Source organism: Lissotriton helveticus, chromosome 9, assembly GCF_964261635.1.
Source record: "Lissotriton helveticus chromosome 9, aLisHel1.1, whole genome shotgun sequence".
In the NCBI taxonomy this organism is placed as follows: Eukaryota; Metazoa; Chordata; class Amphibia; order Caudata; family Salamandridae; genus Lissotriton; species Lissotriton helveticus.
In genome coordinates, this window is record NC_136070.1 from 1,139,726,389 (window position 1) to 1,139,747,314 (window position 20,926).

The following is a 20,926-nucleotide window of genomic DNA, read 5'->3' on the forward strand; positions in this document are numbered from 1 at the left end:
CGATGCTTAGCGGTAAAAAAATCGTTGCTAAGCATCGTTAGGGATAAATATCGCTTAACTTTGGTAATATGCCCCAACGTCTGTTAACGTTCGATTCGAAGGAAATCAGGAAGTGTTGAAAAACATTGTCTGCGCCATCTTGCCTTTTTTCAAATGCCACACTTTTGTCGTGCACGGCAGTCATTTTAGATGCCTTGACCAGACCCACTCTGTGCACGCTGTCGATCCTTAGCATGACTCCCCACCCTCGCAAGCATCTCCCCCAGGCAGTGGTCACCCCCGCTCTCTGTCTTATGCATGGGTAATAAACCACCCCCCATCTGCGCTGCTCTTCCCTGAGAATCACACCCTGTGCCCGCCCGACACCTCCCTTCGCCCTATTCACTACCGCACCCTCTGACACTCCTTTTCCTCTGTGTCCGATTGTCCAGGCCGGTCCTAGGGTATCAGCTAGCCCTGCAGATGTAGTTTATGGCCCCAGCTGTAAAGAATCACCCCTCTTCAAAGGAGTTATAGTAGATCAAGGCCCACACTCGATGAGATCCGTCACAGCAGACGCGTTCCTATTATCTGAAAACCATCCTGTATTGTGATTGGGAAGGGGACCGAGCCTGAAGCGGAAGATTCCAGGGATGACTCTTTGTACATCAAAGTTTTTACAATTATGTGTCACATTAAAAATATATAGCACTCCAACAAAGTAGTAAGATTATAAAACTTTAATAACTTATAAATATATACAAGAAAACAAAAACAGTAATAACATATAAACATTTTTAGGGAAAAACAACGAAGTAGCGGTCGGCTGTGCGAATAGTCCCAACGCAGCACAACGTCCAGATTTCTGGCGTGGGGCGTCGCGGGGGGTGGGTCATCAGTAGCAAACTGTTGTGCGAATAGTTCCAAGGCAGCAGAACGATGGCACCAAGGTGATGTCCAGTAAGTTGCCGCACTGGTTTTGGTATCCTACAATGCTGCTCCGAATAACGGCGTGGGGCGCCCCGGGGGAGGCGGCGTGAACGGGCCTCTCCAGGTGGAGTGTCATCTGTTGTAGTGGGGCGCCCCTTTACCGTTTCAGTTGCCATTCCGTCCGTTTTTGGTCCACTGTGTCAAAAGCCGCAATTCAGCTGAGTTGCGCCCACTCTTGCGGTGCAGTGATAGGCGGCTGTCACAGGACTCTCAAAATGGCGGCAGGCTCTTTCCTTTTTGGGCCTGGTCCACTGAAATGGCCCTGGGACACCTTGGAAATCGGACGCTTGTCTGCTCGGTCTTGGACCCCATTCTCGAAAGCGTCCCCTCCGCCTTGAGGATTTATCAAAAGTTTTGGGGGCCCCCGACTCCTGTAGGCTTCTGGTGGGGAGCGGTTGCCATGATTGCTCGCGGAATGACCACGACGGAGCTACGAGATGGTGGTGCTCTCATGCTGAAGCCAGCTTCAGTCTGAAACATCCAGAAACAAGGTGGGGCTTTCATCGTTTGGGAAAAAAAAAAAGTTTTCATCCAATGAAAAGTGTTGTTTTTAGGTCATATGATCAAGCCTTCCATCATTAGGAAACCAAAAGTAAAATGAACCAATGAAAAGTTTTATAAACAAGTCACATGACCTGTTATGCGGCATAGGGTATAAAATGCGGAGAAAATACGTTGGCACGTGAGGCGGCGTCAGTAGCGGACCGATGTGCGGATAGGCCGAAGGCAATACAACGCGCCAAGATCCGGATGGCACCGAGGTGGTGTCCAGCAAGTTGCAGCACTGGTGTGGCCATCCTACAATGCTGAAAGTCGGCGTGGGGCGCCCCGTTGGCCTGTGAGTTTGCGTCAGTAGCGGACCGATGTGCGAATAGGCCGAAGGCAGCACAACGCGCCAAGATCCGGATGGCACCGAGGTGGTGTCTAGTAAGTTGCCGCACTGGTGTGGCCATCCTACAATGTTGAAAGTCGGCGTGGGGCGCCCCGTTGGCCTGTGAGATGGCGGCAGTAGCGGACCGATGTGCGAATGGGGCCAAAGGCAGCGCAACAATATTTTCGGAATAGAAGACACCACAAGGCGCTGAGATGCCAAGATCCGGATGGCACCGAGGTGGTGTCTAGCAAGTTGTGGCACTGGTGTGGCCATCCTACAATGGTAAAAGTCGGCGTGGGGCGCCCTGTTGGCCTGTGAGATGGTGTCAGTAGCGGACTGATGTGCGAATGGGGCCAAAGGCAGCGCAACAATATTTTCTGACTGACACCACAAGGCGCTGAGATGCCAAGATCCGGATGGCACCGAGGTGATGTCTAAGTTGCGGACCGATGTGCGAATGGGGTCAAAGGCAGCGCAACAATATTTTCTGTATGGAAGATACCACTAGGCGTTGAGATGCCAAGATCCGGATGGCACCGAGGTGATGTCTAGCAAGTTGCTGTACGGGTGTGGTCATCCTACAATGCTGAAAGTCGGCGTGGGGCGCCCCATTAGCCTGTGAGATGGCGTCAGTAGCGGACCGATGTGCGAATAGGCCGAAGGCAGCACAACGCGCCAAGATCCGGATGTCACCGTGGTGGTTTCATAGTTGAGAGGCACTTCATCTGCAGTGGGGCGCCGAGATCCGGATGGCACCGAGGTGATGTCTAGCAAGTTGCTGTACTGGTGTGGTCATCCTACAATGCTGAAAGTCGGCGTGGGGCGCCCCATTGGCCTGTGAGATGGCGTCAGTAGCGGACCGATGTGCGAATGGGGCCAAAGGCAGCGCAACAATATTTTCTGAAGAGAAGACACCAAAAGGCGCTGAGATTCCAAGATCCGGATGGCACCGAGGTGGTGTCTAGCAAGCTATGCAGTTGAGTTGTGTGCGCACTTGCGGCGAATAGGTCGAAGGCAGCATAACAATGTTTTCTGAATAGAAGACACCACAAGGCGTTGAGATTCGGTTACCACCGAGGTGATGTCTAGCAAGTTGCCGCACTGGTGTGGCCTTCCTACAATACTGCTCCGAATAACGGCGTGGGGTGCCCGAAGGGGGGGGGGGGGGAGGCGGAGTGAACGGGCCTTCCTAGGTGGAGGCTCGTCTGCTGTAGTGGGGCGCCCCTTTACCGTTTCAGTTGCCATTCAGCTGAGTTTCGGCTGCTCTTGATGCTACAGCGACAGGCGGCTGCAACAGGACTCTCAAAATGGCGGCCTGTTCTTTGGATTTGGGCCTGGTCCACTAAAATGGCCCTGGGACACCTTAGAACTCGGACGCTCGATTTTTTTTTTCCTTTCCTGTACATGAAAAAAAAGGTAAATGCCCGGTACGTTACACGCTTCATCTGCCACGATGAACTCTCCAGAGGAACCGAAAAAAAATATAGTTATGGTAACTATACCATGCATCGTCATATGGAGAGGTGGCACCAATTAATTATAGTGCTGCATAAAAGAGAGATTTGGAGGAGAACCCCTGACCTGCTAGTACATTCATCAAAGAAGTGGCACTGACAGCATCAGAGGCAAGGGAAACGGTCCCAAATATTTAGAAGAACTTTGGAAAGATTAAAATGACATGTTTAGATTGTGGCAAATTAATTTCATGTGGACAGATGAGTGTTACTCTAATAAATACAGCATATGAACATCATCATAGTCGATGGTTGGTGGAGACATTTTGACTATATCCTGGACCTGCCCGTCCTCGCCCAAAATGGCGCCGGAATAAATGGGACTCGTAACTCCTTGTTGTGTACTGGTTGCAGAACCTTGAAATCACGAGATACGTATGCAGTTTTGAAGCACATGGCGGGCGGGGACGAGAATTGATTGAATATTTCGACATCCCTATTGTTATTAAGTTCTGATGTGTTATTGATTACTGTACTATTGAAAGTTCGAATTAACGTCACCCATGGTACTTGCCCGCAAATGTATATCTAGATAATTTTATTGTAACTGGCCCTGTCGTATTTTAATTATAAAATGTACGTCCACCGATTCCGTAACTGTTAGACACCTTAGTTCTTGCAACCTAATGGCCCGCCCGTTACGTTCCTCTACAGTGTAAATGTCTACTCATCATATACGATTACAGTTTGCTCCGTGGCCGGCCCACGTGGTTATAGGCTCGTATTTGTATAATGAAATTTTCACAATAAAGGTTTTTAAAAGAAAACATGGTAGTAGTATATACATTGGTAAAGTTTTTAATAATAGTCACTGTTTTAGAATCAGTAAAAGGCAAGTGAAATAAAGCAGACCAATTACATGAAGGGTAAAAGGTATAATTCGAAGGAACGCAGTAAAGATAAATGGTCAAGGGCTGTTGTGTTTTCTACTCCTGCAACATAAAGTGATCGATAAGAATCTCATATTCAGGCGTATCGGCGACTAAGACAGCAGGTCGACCCTCTTTTGCTCAACGGCTCCGTCATGGGACGAAGAAACGCTCTTTTTCTCGAAAAAAGAATATATTTTACTTGCAGGACAGTTGTAAATTTTCCGGGAAAGTACATTAGCCTGGAACATTATAACATATATTTAAGAAAAAATAATGTTCGGAAGTAATAAAAAGCGTAATTTTTAGGTCATATGACCAAGCCTTTCATCATTAGAATAAGAAAAGTAAAATGAACCAATGAAAAGTTTTATTAACAAGTCACATGACTTGTTATGCTTACGTTACGCGCTGCGCGCCCCGGATGACTTCCGGATGCGCTAACGCGGCGCGTCATATGACGCATTACGCGACAACGCAGGTCCAGAATATAGTCAAAATGTCTCCACCAACCAGCGGTTGGAACACAACCCCTTTCAGCAGGCTAAATAGTTCTGTTAAATGACAACAGAAGGGACAGGCAACAAGAACCATCAGTCAAAGAGGGGAGGGCTAGTTCTTCTCTACCGGGTTACATTGGGGCGCTACCGGAACTGATCGAATTGGTAGTCTACAGTGTTTCTGGATATTCAGACTGAAGCTGGGGTTAGCATGAGAGCAGCACCATTTCGTAGCTCCGTCGTGGCCATTCCGCAACCAATCATGGCAGCCGCTCTTTATCGTTATTTTGGGCGGGGTGGGTGGCGGAGCCAAGCTGTTTTGCAGCCATCATTGTGTGGAGTTCAGTTCATCTCACTAGTTTTGTATTTGTCATGAGGGGTTGTTCCTAATGTTTCTATTTTAGCGAGGTCAAAAAGAGATCCCATTAGTGGCCTACTGATTTTGCTCGATTCCTTTTCTTTTTTTTTTACACGATTTTTCGTTATCTGCGAAGACTAAACAGAGTATTGCGACTCTGTGTTTGTTTGTAAATAGAGAATGAACCAAAGAGAACCAATTCTAAAACAGTAAATACTTGGATAACAATCAATCAAATGGAGAGAGAAGCAGGCACGACGTATTACAACGGGGGCAAAGGCCTGCGTTAACTACCCTTCACTATGTGCAAAGAGAGAGTACTCCTAATAGAAATGAGGGGGGGGGCACCATTCAAAGCAGATCAGTGTGCATAAACACGAAAATGTTTTCACTTACCACGTACTTGACATTCGACAGCTTATGATATTTGCTATTAAAAAACCATTGAAATTCACTGAAAAAACCATAGGTTATAGACCATATATAGTTAGGAATTAGCATTTACAAAACCTTGAAAATTCACTGAAAAAACCATAGGTTATAGACCATATATAGTTAGGAATTAGCATTTAAAAAACCTTATTTTACTCACACAAAACCATTGAAATTCCATATATAGTTAGTTGCACTAACTATATATCGCGCACCCGCAATCCACTGCTGATCATGTCACATATTACATCATTCATGACATGGTCAGTGACATCACTGATGACATCACTGATGACATCTCAAATGACATCACTGATGAGATCACTGATGACATCATCCAGTGACTGTGTGTTTCTGTAAAGTTTAAATATGTTTTACATATTGAAGAATGAGTAGATGTATAAGTGTCTGGACGAAGGATTTAGTAGGTGCATGACTGAATGTATGAGTGAGTGATTAAATGTGTCTCACTGAGTGCATGGGTTAGTGACTAAACTGTCTTAATTTGTGCATCATTATGTCTGTTGTTCTGTAAACTGCTGCATGTGTTGATCAGTAGCTATATGATTAACTATATGGGTTATTGATTGATTGTCCAAGTATTTGTATGGGAGACTGAGTGTGTGTGTGGCTGGCTGGGAGGTGTGTGACTCTGTGCAGATCAATGTGTACTTGTATCAATGATTGTATAAGAAAGTAAGTATGTGTTAGTATATGTTTGAAAATGTAAGGTGCTCTATGTTTAACTGTATAGACAAGAAAATGGAAGTGTGATTGATTCTTTACAGGACTGACTAGGTGTGTGAGTAACTCCATGGATGAGTGGCAGAGTGTGAGTGTCTGTATAGGTGTATGAGTGCCTATGATAGTGTTGTAAAGATGAGTGATTGTATGTATGAATGATTGTATGGGTGAATGAGTGAATGTGTGTGTAGACGTAGGAATCAGTGAGTACGTATGTAGTAACTAGTATTGGTGTGTCAATGGTTTCAAAAATTATACTCTGTATTTAACACTGGGTGAAACAGAGGTTATAATAAAATGTGAGGAGATGCATTGTATTGTCACATGAATGATATCATCAGTGATGTGGTCATTGATGTCAAATGAGATGTCATCAGTGATCTCATCAGTGATGTCATTTGAGATGTCATCAGTGATGTCATCAGTGATGTCACTGACCATGTCATGAATGATGTAATATGTGACATGATCAGCAGTGGATTGCGGGTGCGCGATATATAGTTAGTGCAACTAACTATATATGGAATTTCAATGGTTTTGTGAGTAAAATAAGGTTTTTTAAATGCTAATTCCTAACTATATATGGTCTATAACCTATGGTTTTTTCAGTGAATTTTCAAGGTTTTGTAAATGCTAATTCCTAACTATATATGGTCTATAACCTATGGTTTTTTCAGTGAATATATATATATATATATATATATTTTGCTACACATACATATATATTTAAACTTACCTTAGTAATGCATGGTACTAGCATGCGAGGTAAAAGCACATGCGTGCTAAACAAATGCAGGGTAACAAATGTGTTTTAAAGGCACGCAATGTTTTTACTAGCATTGTACCATTACACAACCGTTTGGGATGAGTAAAAGGAGGTGGAGGGGGAAGAGTCAGAGGGAAGGCTTGTTTGCGAGATCAGAATAGTAAAATATGTGTGAGATGATGCAAGGAGGGGTAGAGGAGGGAAGAGTCTAGAAAGGGTTATTTTGAGGCTCATAGTAGTGGAATGAGGTTTGGGATGAGTGAGAGGGTAGAGGATATATTGAGAGAGGTACAGGGTGAGAAATAGGGCAGTGCATTGGAACGAATAGTAGGATGAGGTTTTAGATGAGTCAGTGAGTTGAAGTAGAGGATATATTGAGAGAGGTATAGGGTGAGAAATAGTGTAGTGTATTGGAGAGAGAGAGTAGTAGAATGTGGTTTGAGATGAGTCAGAGTGAAGGTAGAGGTAGAGGATATATTGCGAGAGGTATAGGGTGAGATATGGAGTAGTGCTTTGGAAATCCTGAATTAGAAGCAAAGCAATAAATATAAAGATACATATTGCATGGAAGGTATATGTGTATAAGGAAGGTACTATATATTGATTTAAGTTGTATTTAATAAACTCAGACTTAAGTTTTGCTGTACTTTGTGTTAAAAAAAATTGTAATTCAATAGTAAAGCAATTGTAGATAAATAGTAATGATACAAGATTTACTTATTTATGTAGTCACCTATATACATGTTAAACATAGAATAATATAAGTAATATGTACATTTGTTAAGCAGAACTAACAAATACCTATATATATTTAAAAACAATTATTATACACGTTATACAAATGAAAAAACACATATATAGGTACACATCTATAGTTCAAATAAATTCTTATATACAGAGGGATATGCTGTATATTTATGTTTGAGTATGGTGGTTATGTGGGGAAGAGCCAACTCTTGAGTAGTCTTCTGAAAATAAGGTAGTTATCTGTGGATCTTATGTTTGGGGGTAAAGAGTTCCATAATTTGGCTGCTTGAACAGAGAAGGTTGTGCCACCTATGTTTTTTTCTTGTATGGAGGAATTTTGAGGTGAGGTGCCACTCTAGAGCGGAGGTTCCTTTGTTGAATGTATTTGGTGATTTTATTCCTGAAGAAGAGCGTTCCTGCTCCATGTATCGCTTTGTGGGTGATAGTATGTAGCTTGAATGTGGATCTTCTGGCAACCAGTAGCCAATGTAGGGCCTTCAAGGCATGGGAGATGTGGGCTTGTGGCTTTATATGTAATAGTCTGGTAGCTGAGTTCTGAATCCGTTGTAGTCTTTTTTTATAGTAGTTTAAAGTGATCCGTGGTAGAGACTATTGGCGTAATCGAGTTTGGAACAGCGATAGTAGCCAGAAACTTGTGTGGAAATCCCAGGTGGTTGAATATGCATCAGAGTTTTTATATTATCAACGCTAGATCTTGCTAGTTTGTTCACTTGGGCATTCATTGATAATTTGGAGTCCATGGTAATTCCAAGGTTTCTTCCTTCCTTTGATACTTTAGGGGGATCATGGTCTTTCCAATCAGCACACATGAGTATTTCTGTTTTGGAAGCATTCACTTTGAGATGGCTCCATGTCATCCACTGCTCCATGGTTCTGAGACAACTGAAAATTGGAGTTTTCAATGCCTTTGGAGCTTTCCAGTTTAAGGAATATTTGTGTGTCATCTTGATAGTTATAGCATGTGAGGTGAAATTAATTGATCAGTGCCAGTAATGACGTCATATAAATGTTGAAAAGCATGGGTGAGATGATAGAGCCTTGAGGGACCCCTGCTTTTGTGAAGTACGGTTTGCAAGAGAAAGGAGGGTATGGATGACATTAGTTCTGTTGTGAAGGTAGGATGTGATCCAGTCTTGAGCAGTCCTCTCTATGCTGGCTTCGTAGAGTCTTTATTGAATATGCTACTTACCAGTATGCATCTGTTCTTGGCATGTAGGGCTGCTGACATTCATATCTATAGCATAGATCGCCACCTAGTGTTGGGTCCGGATGATTGCACATTGTTGTCCTGGAAGAGTCTTCGAAGTATCACAAGATAGGTGGCTCCTCCCCTGGACTACAGTGCGCATGGGCATCGACTCCATCCTTAGATTGTTTTTAGCCATTGTGGCAAAGATGGAGTGTAATAGTGTAAGCGATGGCCATGCCTAAGAGTAAATGTAAGAAAATGTCTGCAAATGCTACGGGCGCCGGGGAGGAGGGCGGGCGATACGAATGTCAGCAGCCCTACATGCCAAGAACAGATGCATACTGGTAAGTAGCATATTCAGTTCGAGGCATGTGGGCTGCTGAATTCATATCTATAGCATAGAATACATAGCAGTCCCTCCATTAGCGGCGGCCGCCTGTGCCAGTTGCAGAAGTCTGAAAAAGTGTTTTAAGAACAGCCTGTCCTACAGCTGCCTGCTGCTTGGAGTGCACATCCACACAGTAGTGTTTAGTAAACGTATGTGGTGTAGACCATGTGGCTGCTCTACAAATGTCTTCCAAAGGAATATTACCTAGGAACGCCATGGAGGCCCCCAACTTGCGTGTGGAGTGGGCCCTAGGGGAGACCGTTAAAGTGCGCTTAGCCTTGTGATAGCAAATTTGAATACACTTAACGATCCATCTGGCTATTCCTGCTTTGGAAATGGGGTTGCCTTTGTGCTGGGCCGAGAAGGCAACAAAGAGCTGTTGTGTCTTTCTAAAATCTTTTGTTCTGTCAATGTAGTACATTAACGCTCTTTTGACATCAAGCGTGTGGAGCATTCTTTCTGCTACTGTTTCAGGGTTTGGAAAGAATGCGGGCAGTTCGATGGTTTGATTAACATGAAACTGCGACACCACCTTAGGAAGAAACTTAGGGTTAGTGCACAGCACCACCCTGTTAGAATGAATTTGTATAAATGGCTCTTGTACCGTGAGCGCCTGTAGCTCACTAACGCGTCGTAGAGACGTGATGGCAATGAGAAAAGCCACTTTCCATGTCAAGAACTGAATCTCACATGAATGTAGAGGCTTAAACGGGGGACCCATCAATCTGGTGAGGACCACATTGAGGTTCCACACAGGAGCTGGCGGGGTCCTAGGAGGGATGACCCGCTTCAGCCCTTCCAGGAATGCTTTAATGGCAGGCACCCTGAAGACAGAGAGATGCTGCCTGCTCTGAAGATAAGCCGCTATGGCGGATAAGTGTATCCGAATGGAAGCATATGCCAGATTGCATTTGTAAAGATGTAACAAATAGCAGATGATATTAGGAATGGATGCATCTAGCGGGTTGATATTGTGTTCTGTACAGTAAAGGACAAACCGCTTCCATTTTGCTGCATAGCAAGCTCGGGTAGTGGGCTTTCTTGCCTCCCGGATGATGTCCATGCATTCAGGAGGCAGATTAAGGTAGCCAAACTCTAAGACCTCAGGAGCCAGATCGCCAGATTGAGCTGTTGCGGATCTGGATGCTGAATGTCGCCATGGTTCTGCGTCAAGAGCCTGGGTGTGAGGTGCAGCCTTTGATGCGGTACCACAGAGAGTTCTAGTAACGTGGTGTACCATGGTTGGCGTGCCCACGTTGGAGCAACCAGGATGAGTGTCATCGAGTGTTGCTTTAGCTTTCGTGCCACCAGCGGTATGAGAGGTGCTGGGGGAAAAGCGTACGCAAATCTGCCTGACCAGTTCATCCATATCGCATTGCCCTGCGACTGTGGGTGCGGGAACCTGCCGGCAAAGCTTTGGCATTTTGCGTTTTCCCTTGAGGCAAACAGGTCTATCTCTGGATGACCCCACTGCTGGAAGTACGGGCGGAGTACTGATGGATGTAACTCCCACTCGTGCATCTGGTGGCTGTACCTGCTGAGCAGATCCGCCATCTGATTGTCCTTGCCCGGGAGGTGTTCCGCCATGAGGAAGATGTTCCTCTGAATGGCCCACTTCCATATGCTCTGAGCCAGATGAGACAACTGTGGAGAGTGTGTACCTCCCTGCTTTTGGATGTAGTACATGGCCGTCATGTTGTTCGTCCGGATCAACACGACCTTGTTGCACAGGTGTACTTTGAAGGACTTTAGTGCCATGAAGATTGCCATCAGTTCTAGATAGTTGATGTGCATCTTCTTTTGCTGCGTCGTCCATAGTCCCTGCACCGTGTAGTGGAGTACATGAGCTCCCCATCCCTGGAGAGATGCGTCCGTCGTCAGGATAATCTGTGGCACAGGCTCTTGGAACGGTCGGCCCTTGCAAAGGTTGTGTGGATTCCACCAATGCAGAGTTGTATGCCCGACCGGTCACCAACACTAGGTCTTTCAACTGTCCTTGAGCCTGAGTCCACTGATGTGCCAAGCATTCCTGGAGCGAACGCATATGCAACCGTGCCTGCGGGACTATGAAGATGCAGGAGGCCATCATGCCTATCAACCGCATGAACACTCTCGCAGGAAGTGAGTGTTGTGGTCTGAACTGTTGGATCAGTGACTGGATGTTGCCTATCCTCACAGCGTTTGGCTGAGCCGTGGCCGCCAGGGTGTTTATCGTGGCGCCCAAATACTGCCGCACATGGGCTGGCAGAAGGTGCGACTTCGGATAGTTTAGTGAAAACCCCAGACTGTGAAGAAGGTGAATGGTGTGGGACATGTTGGCTGCGCACTGCTGGGCTGACTTTGCTTGAACTAGCCAGTCGTCCAGATAAGGGTAGACATGGACATTCTGTCTCCTGAGGTGCGCCGCCACCGTCGCCAGACATTTTGTGAACACTCTGGGTGCTGTGGTCACTCCGAAAGGAAGGACCTTCAATTTGGTAATGCCTGTTTTGGATGGTGAACCTGAGGTATTTCCTGTGGTAGGGATGGAGTGGGATGTGAAAGTAAGCATCCTTGAGGTCTAAGGTTGCGAGGAAGTCTCCCTGGTTTAGCAATGGAAGAACCTGCTGTAGTGTTAGCATGTGGAAGTGTTCTGAAAGAATGTACTGGTTCAGGGGCCGCAGGTCCAGAATAGGTCTGAGTTACCCGTCCTTCTTTGGGATCAAGAAGTACAGGGAATACACCCCTGTGCCTTCCTCCTCCACTGTTACGAGCTCTATTGCGCCTTTTTGCAGCATCGCAAGAACCTCCTGCTGCAATAAGTGCAAATGCTCTGCTGACATAGGACGGTGTTTTGGGGGTATGTTGGGTGGAGTGGATGTTAGCTCCAAACAATAACCGAACTGGATAAGTTTCCTGACCCACCTGTCTGTGGTGATGGACTTCCAGACTGGCAGGAACTGCTGGAGTCTCCCCCCGACAGGTGTTGGATGGTCGGGGGGCAGTGACAGGGAGTCACTGTTTGTTGGTGGCAGAGGAGCGGAAACTGTTGTTGCCTCTGCCTTTGGAGCTGTTTCCCCGGTATCCTCCTCTACTCTGCTTGGTGTACGAGGATTGCGCCCCACCTTTATTGAACTGTGTCTGCTGTGACATCTGGCCTCTGTTAACACCTCGATTGCCTGAGCGACGAAAAGTGTTCCCTCGAAACTGTTGGGACTGGAGTGCCCCCATGGACTTGGCAGTCTCAGTATCTTTCTTAATTTTTTCCAGGGTGGTATCCACCTCTGGACCAAATAGCCTGTCTGGGTTCACCGGCTGGTTGAGGATGGTAGTCTGTATCTCTGGCTTGAACCCGGAGATTCGGAGCCATGCCTGACGCCTCAACATCACGCTAGTGTTGATAGCCCTTGCTGCCGTGTCCGCAACGTCTAGTGCACACTTTATAGCAGCGTTGGAAATGAGCTTTCCCTCTTGGACAAGCATCTCAGCTCCCTCCTTAAACTGATCTGGTAGGTGTTGCAACAGGGTCTCTAGGGTGTCATAGTGTGCCCTGTCGTATCTGGCCAATAGTGCCTGCGTGTTTGAGATACGCCAGATGTTGGCCGCCTGAGCTGCTACTCTCTTCCCTGATGCCTCCAGCACTTTTGACTCTTTGTCTGGGGGAGGAGCTTCACCCGTGGTTTGCGAGTTCGCCCGTTTGCGGGCATTAGAGACCACCAAAGAGTCCAACGGCAACTGGCCCTTTATGTAGGTTGGATCGCCAGGCGCCGGTCTGTATTTCTTTTCAATTCTAGGGTTAACAACCCTCGACCTCGTTGGCTCTTTAAAAATGTCTGCAGCATGCCTAAGGACCCCTTTTAGCATGGGAAGAGTCTTGACAGTTTTTTCTGCAGTGGAGAAAGTGTCAAAAAGGAAGTCAGCCTCCACAGGGTCAGCATGCATTTCAACATCATGGTTTTTAGCTGCCCTCTCAATCAAAGCATGAAAAGCCGTAGAATCCTCAGTGGGAGATGGCTTGACGTTGTACACCTGAGGGTCAAGGACTGCATGCTGATCCCCTTGATCACCTGCTTCCACCCACGAGTCCTGTTGCTCATCAGACTCTGTGTTGGTAGGAAAATTGTACTCCTCATCCTGCTCCCCTTCATCCTCCCCATCAGAATAAGTGGGTGAGGGTGTTGCACCTCTAGTCTGTGGAACTATTGGCTCAACCAAGACTGGTGTTTCTGGTGCAGGCTTCTTGCGCTTTAGAGGAATTGTGAATGACTCCAAAGGCTGCGATGCTGTAATCTTCCTCTTGTAAAGCGTAAGCTTTCCGGTGTCGGCATCGATGAAATGCTCCGACTGCTCCTCTAAAGAGGGTGGTCGATGCTTCAAACTCCCAACCGGGTGAGTCGTCTTCGACACTACCGAGTCTTTGGGCACCGACCGTGGTGCAAAGGCCTTCGGCGCCACCTTAGGCGGTAACGTGAAGAGGATCGGTGTCAACGTTTTTTGCGTCGGGACAGCTTGCTTCGGGGCGGAAGGCGTCTTCGGTTCCGACGCAGAAGCCTTGTCCTTAAGTCGCTTGAGGGAGTCCGAGACCTGCTTCGTAAAGGAAGCGGATGGTTTCGTCGACACGACCGATGACCTCGGTCCGCCCCCAGGGGAAGACCCGAGCGTCGATGGCTTTTGTTTCTCTGAACGAGGCGCAGGAGCATCCTTCACCGGTGCGCTATGATCTCTGTCCACGGCCGCAGACGTCGACGGCTTCGGATCGGCAGCCTTGACTTTTGGCGTCGGGATCCCAGACTTCGGCTCCGCGCCCTTGGCCGACTTTGCCTCGACAGGCCTTCTGGCTTTCGGCTCGCCGGCCTTGCCCGATGCAGCCTCTACAGCCTTCTTGGCTTTCGGCTCGACTGCCTTGCTCGACACCGAGTCGACTGCCTTTTTTGAGCTTGGCTCCTTGACCGCTTTTGGCACCTTGGCTGGGTCGACAGCTTTCTTTGGCTTCGAGGCCTCCGAAGACGACGGCGTCGATGGGGGAGCAGACGTCTTCGGTGTCGATGGCGTCTCGGCCATCTTTGTCTTTGTCGACACCGTTTGTTTCAGTTTCGGTTTCGATTTCGACAATGGCGGCTCCGCTGAAGTGTCCGTAGCCGGGCCGGAAGGCGGGGCCGTGGATCTTGGAGTAAGGTATTGGGTAAGGCCATGTGGCGATCCCTCGACCTGAGCCTTTGTAAAAGTACGAACGGGGTATAGCTCTTCCTCCGAGCTATCTTCCATGGCCCCATAGGCCTCGTCGTCGTCCCCTACCTCGTCGACGACTTCCTCTACGCCTTGGCCTTCGGCGTCCGCTTCGTAGTCGGACTCGACGACCACCGATGGAGGTGAAATTTGCAGTTGAACCTCTTGCTCGTCCGCTTCTGCGTCGTCGAAGATGTCCACCGGTGCTGGAGCCGATTGCCGGGCCTCGAGTTGCGCTGCGCGCCGAAGCTTGATCGTTTTCTTGGAACGAAACCTGGAACAGGCCATACAGTTGGCCTCGTCGTGGTCCGGCGACAGGCATTTGTTGCAGACTGGGTGGACATCGATGTGTGGGTACTTGGATCCACACACGGGACAGTGCTTGAACGGACTCCGTTCCATGCCGTCGAAAGTCTTGCTGCGTCGACTGGGCCTCGATCCCCGAAGAGTCACACGACCCCCCGGATATCCGACTCGATGAGTTGGAACAAGACGGGCACCGAACGCAAACAATACCGACGGTTCGAAGAAGGCCTTTTGGCCTCGAAAAAGTTTTTATATCGATTCCGAACAGGAGTTAACGAAATCACATCCGAACCCAATGGCGGAAAAAAACAATCTAAGGATGGAGTCGATGCCCATGCACACTGTAGTCCAGGGGAGGAGCCACCTATCTCGTGATACTTCGAAGACTCTTCCAGGACAACAATGTGCAATCATCCGGACCCAACACTAGGCGGCGATCTATGCTATAGATATGAATTCAGCAGCCCACATGCCTCGAACATTAGAGTGTCATGGTCAACCATGTCAAAGGCCTTTGAGAGGTCCAAGAGAAGCAATGCAGCAACCCCATTCCAGTCAACTGAGTTCTTAAGGTCATCCCAGTTGGCAATGAGGGCAGATTCAGTGCTACTTCCTGGATGAAATCCTGTTTAGAAGTCTGAAAGTATGGAATTATCTTCAATGAATAGTGAAATCTGGGCCAATGCTGCTCTTTCTATCAGTTTGGCCAGGAAAGGTCCACTTGTAATCGGTCTGTAGTTGTCGGGGTTAAACGGGTCCAGGTTTGTTTTCTTTAGTAATGGGCGTGTGTATGACTTTTTTAGTTCTTCTGGAAAGATTCCCGTAGTTAAGGAATTGTTGATTATTCGCCTTACTGGTGTGACAGCATAGGTCACTGGATTGGGCTTAATGACTGATATGTTGAAGGTGGTGAAGATCAGGTCCAAGAGGTGTCTGGTTGGGTGTGGGGGTCCTTTCATATGTTGAGAAAGGCCACGGTTCCTAGGACTTCGAACACAGCTGTTGTGCACGGGTCAGTGCGGTCTTCCAGGTATAAATTCCGCTCTCCAAGGAGGATGAAGGTATACTAATCGAGGATGTGGAAGCGATTAGGTCTGCGATTGTGTCAGCGAAGATGGTGCAAGGGCCTGGTTGTGTGAAGAGGATGTGTGTCTGGGTGAAGTTGGCTGTGATGTGAAGCTTAAATTAAATGCCAGGTGGTCCATTTTTCTAGGGGTTGTGCAAGTGATGGAGTCCTTGATGGCAATACCACTGCCAGGCTTGTGTGGTCTGTCCTGCTTGGTGATCTTGTAACCGACAAGGATGAATGTGGCATCATCGGGGGCAGATGCGAGGTTCATCCAGGTTTTAAGGTGGAATGGCACTTCTGGTACGTGGTCATTTAGTAGGTCCTAGATCTCTGTGGTGCGTTTGGTGAGAGAGTGGGTTTTAAGGAGTATGCTGAAGCGAGAGAAGTGTTGTGTATGGTTGGTTGGTGGGTGTGGGAGTGAGATGCTCAGGAGTTAGGTGCTGGGTGATGTGTACTGGATGTGAGAAAGTGCAGGAGAACTTGCAGATAGTACAGGAGAATGCCTCTTTTGGAGTTGTGTGATACAGGGTAGGGACTGGGGTTGATAGCACGCACAGAGGGTTGCAGTGGGGTAGCAGTGGGGAAAAAGGACCAAGGTTCCTGGCACAGGGCACGGATGGGCTGGTCTTTGGCATGACCTAGGCGCATCAGTGCTGCGTCCCCCATCAAATAGGTCCTGGGAAGAGGGAAGGAGGGTGGGGGTGGTGTGTAGGCCTGGGAGTGGCGCAGGGGATGAGAAGTGGGAGAGCAGGGAAGATGGCAAAAGAGGTAAGGAACTCCCAGGAAGGTAAAAGAGCAGGAAAATGCCAAAGAATGGGATGAAAATGAATGGTGAGCGAGAAAAGAGCAAAAGTGGCAAATAGGAAACAAGGCACAAATGAGTGAAACTGGCAAATAGAAATCAGCCAAAAAGGAATAAAAGTGTCAGATGGAACATAGGAAGAAATAAGTGAAAGTGGCAAATAGACAACAAGCAAAAATGAGTGAAAATGGTAAACAGAGAACAAGCAGAAACGAGTGACAGTGGCAAATCGAAACCAAGCTGATATGAACAGGAGAGGCAATAAAACAGGAAAGGTAGCAAAGGAACCATGGCAATAGGCTAAAAGGAAACATGAAAGACAGAACAGAAAGAAGCAGGGGAGGGAGAGAGAGAGAGTGAAAGATGAGAACTAGGTGGTGTGAGGCAAAGCGAGAGCCTTAGATGCACCTGAGCGGGGTTCCGCTCATAGACCAGGCGCATGTAAGTCCTTGGGTTAAGAAGCACATGCCCCCATTCCATACATATGCTCATATCCAGAACCCTTTTCTGATCTCATTGGGAGATAAATCATCTCTTCAAGCCTTTGGAGTACAGGTTTATGATTACATGAGGCATGTAACATAAAATTCAAGCTAAACAAATGTTATACAATACCTTTTAAATCTCTTTCTTTAAATTGACTAATTGGAAACATCATGGCATCAGCTAACTGAGTTGAGAGGACAGCATGGCAAGAGCTGAGCTGCAGAAAAAAAACCAATAAAAAAGATATTACTTTAGCAATGCCAAAACTGAATCCCAATGGTGATTTTAAAATAGAAAGACACAGGTTCATGTTTGTAGGGACCACAAAGTAGGCTTGGGCAATAATATTAGGACTAACTGAGAATCACAGTTTCACAGTTATAACTGGATCTTTTCAGGTCAGCTGGAGTTAAATTAAGGTGAATTATAATGCACAGATTTAAAACTGTGCAGGAGAAGACAGGTGCCACAGGACAGAGCTTCTAATTTTCCTATCTTGTAAACATGCAGAGGAGGACTAATTCCTGAACAGCAGTCTTTTTCATGATGTGCCTGTCCCTTATGAGTTTGTCAAATCATTCTACAAATAGTGTAGTTTGTCTGCTCCTAATGACTCTTAAGACTCTCCAATCCCAGATGTGCTTCTAGTACTTTGTGGGGGGGTCTCTGCTTTTTTTTGTCTGAACTACCCTGACACTCCTCTTAAGACTTAGCAAACTATTATTGCCTCCTCCAGTGGGTCTTTAGGCATTGTAAACAAAGACAATGCTACGATTCTTAATCCTCAAAGGAGAATCTCACTAAAATGATCTCTATCTTTAGTCGAGTAGACAAAACTTAAGTCTCTGCTACGCTATTCTCTATTAACTCAGGATACACTTTATGTTCTTACCCCATGTGCATTACTAAACTGGATATAGACAGCATTGCTACTGGTCTCGCCACCCTCTGAAATCAGACAATGATATCGGTCCTGCCTTTCCCAGACAAGAAGATTAGAATTGAGGTCACTGGCTAGCTCTCTTACTTTATCAAAGTCTATTTTGAATGTTGCCCAAGGTGATATTCATCTTAGTCATGCTACAGTGGTCTTAGCACTGCAAGGCTTATGGATAACTCTGTAGAGAAGCAAAACAGCAGCCCTCATACCTTTTGACCTCACTGCGCCCCTCAACAATGTCCCTTTAAGTTTAGTAACAGAGGCTGTGTTCCTTTCTAGCAAAAAGTGTTCAAGTCATCTCTCTCCATCCATACTCCTCTTCCTTTAAATCTCTTCTTCGGGGTGGGGATGGGCCAATTTTCAGCTGGAGCTTCACAATTCAATATTTGTGCAGCTAATTTGAGCATTTATACTTCTACTGATGGCACACAACTTATCAGCCAGACAATCAGTGACACTAATACATATTGTTCCAACTTTAAAAACTGCTCCACTGCCAAAACTGTCACCAAACAATATGTGACGTTTTGCCTGCCCATTTGAGACCGGTTGTAATATATTAACTACTCGTTATCCTTTATGAATCCCATCAATAAGATTTTCTACCTGCTTCTTTAACCTCCAAATTCTCAGAGACAAAAACTTCTTCTACTTCATTCTTCTGCACTGAGATTTGTCAGACCTCAATATGAGCACATCTGGACTGTTTTAATTGATTTTTCTTAGGTCTTCCTAAATATTGTTTTCCTTCGTACATCAATATCGATATGTCCGGAAAATCAAATTATTTTCTCTTGTGTCTTCCAAGATAGCCCTTGTCCCTTCCTCATGTTGTGCAAACTTAAGAAGTCAGGTTGATAATTAGGCTGGACAGAAAGAAGAGCATGTCCTCATATTAGGTAGCTCCTCACTGGCTACCCATCAGGAAACATTCTCCATTTAAATGTTTAAGCCTCTGTTTCAGAGAGCTGAATGACTGCAATCCCACCTTCCTCCCCCATCATTTTCTTGGTTTGTACACTCTGTTCCTAATCTGGTAATCTGATATCTATTGCCTTGGTCAAGAAGGCCTACCTTGGCTGAAGTTCTCTCTCGTTTCTCATCTACCAGGTCTGTCTCAAACTCTCTTCCCACCTATCTAAAGGCATCCCATTCCTATTTTTTGTTTAGAAAAGGATGAAAACACTGGCCTTTTTTTAAGAACATGGTGCACATATGATTGGGCTGCTGTGTGCTTCTACTTTTTGAGGCTACTTCTCCAAGATGCCCTCTTCCAAGGAAGAGGAAGAGCTTCAGAATATTCTACCACCGCTGAGTAGAAAGACTATGATCTGTTGTGCCTACGTACATAGATAGAAATAACTCATTTTTCTACATTATCTAAACAGAAAGGCGGCCTGCTATCTATAGACAAAGCAGCTTATCCGTATCCTAGGTTTACAGTGAGACAGCTCCTGCAGACTGGTTAGCTTAATTAAATGATGAATTTAGAGGTAGTGGGCTTCTTCTAGGTGAATAAGAGTGTTGTTGAACAAAGCTATGCAGAAATCAATCTTTATGCTAAGAAATTAGGCAAATGTTAGAGGCTATAGCATACTGCCATGGATAAAACAAGCATTTACAATGCAATAGGTCTTGCAGCATTAAAGTTTGAGTTATTGGCATTGTGTATGACAATGCCAATAGTTATAACTTTTGCAAATGTGACACCTATATCATTTGTAACGCAATATGTGTTGTACTTACGTGACTTAGATTTATTGATATTAACAATAATAATGGATGTTAATATTTTTAATAATTAATACTTAAATAAAAGTTATTGCAATTGAGTCGGTGGAAAGGTGAAGTGGGTCGTGTCCCCGAGTGATATTGTGGTGTAAATGACAATGCCTTAACAATGTCTTCACTGGGGCTTAATGCAGCGTGCTTTCACACATAAGAGGCAGTATTTGTTTTTTCAGTAATGAACCATTACCTCAGAAGCTACTGCGGTTTCTGTGCACACCTTAGGGACAGGGAGCTCGAACCAGGGCCTACTGCAGCTTACCCAACTCCTGACAATGGCCCAGACACCCCTCACTCTGCACTTCCTCATTCCCCTGCAGCCACGAACTTCTCTGCCAATTGGGGGACACCAGAGTCGCCGTTCTTTGGCTTTCTGTTTTCAAAGTAGTCAGACAGACTGTCATCACCAGTCCTGGTGTACTATCGCCAGCTCTGCCCGCCCCGCTCCTTTGGTACTCTGCCCGGTCACTCCTGGTATATTATTGCCCGCTCTGACCGCGCTGTGCCGGTCCGGGCTTACCTTACGTCAGAATCCACAGTCCAAAGAACTTTCTCCGTGTCCCCAAGTAATCCGGCTCGCTGTCTTGACAACTTGCACCCACTAACCCGGCGTCACGGCGTGGTTGAAACATTTCCCAGAGCAACCGGCTCATGCCAGGGAGCAACTGCTGCCTTTAACCACGTGATGCGCGTGCACTGACTAAAACGAAACCAGTGGTGGCGGGGCGGGCCATAGCAAAGCAACTTCCACGCACAGCAGAGAGCCCGAGGGAACACAAACCCAATACACACAGCATTAGTTTCAAATCGCAGTGTCGGAGGGGTGGTTGCTAAGCATGGGCGTAGCTAGAGCTTGTGGCGCCCGGGGCTATCCCTCAGATTGCCGCCCCTTGGGGGCGGGGGGGGGTCCTGGGGGAAAAGGAAGGTGAGCACTTGAAAGATGTCCGAGAGACAGGTGT

General features: G+C 46.5%; 1 protein-coding gene across 2 annotated transcripts in view; it reads right to left on the reverse strand.

Moving 5' to 3' along the window:
- The window catches only part of APPL1 (adaptor protein, phosphotyrosine interacting with PH domain and leucine zipper 1), a 240,172-nt gene that overhangs the window by 136,685 nt on the left and 82,561 nt on the right, over positions 1-20,926 (reverse strand). For both annotated transcript variants that reach the window (XM_078661572.1, XM_078661573.1), the window contains exon 5: positions 17,369-17,456. In XM_078661572.1, coding sequence (XP_078517698.1) covers positions 17,369-17,456 — 88 coding nt within the window. The remainder of the gene's footprint in view (positions 1-17,368; positions 17,457-20,926) is intronic.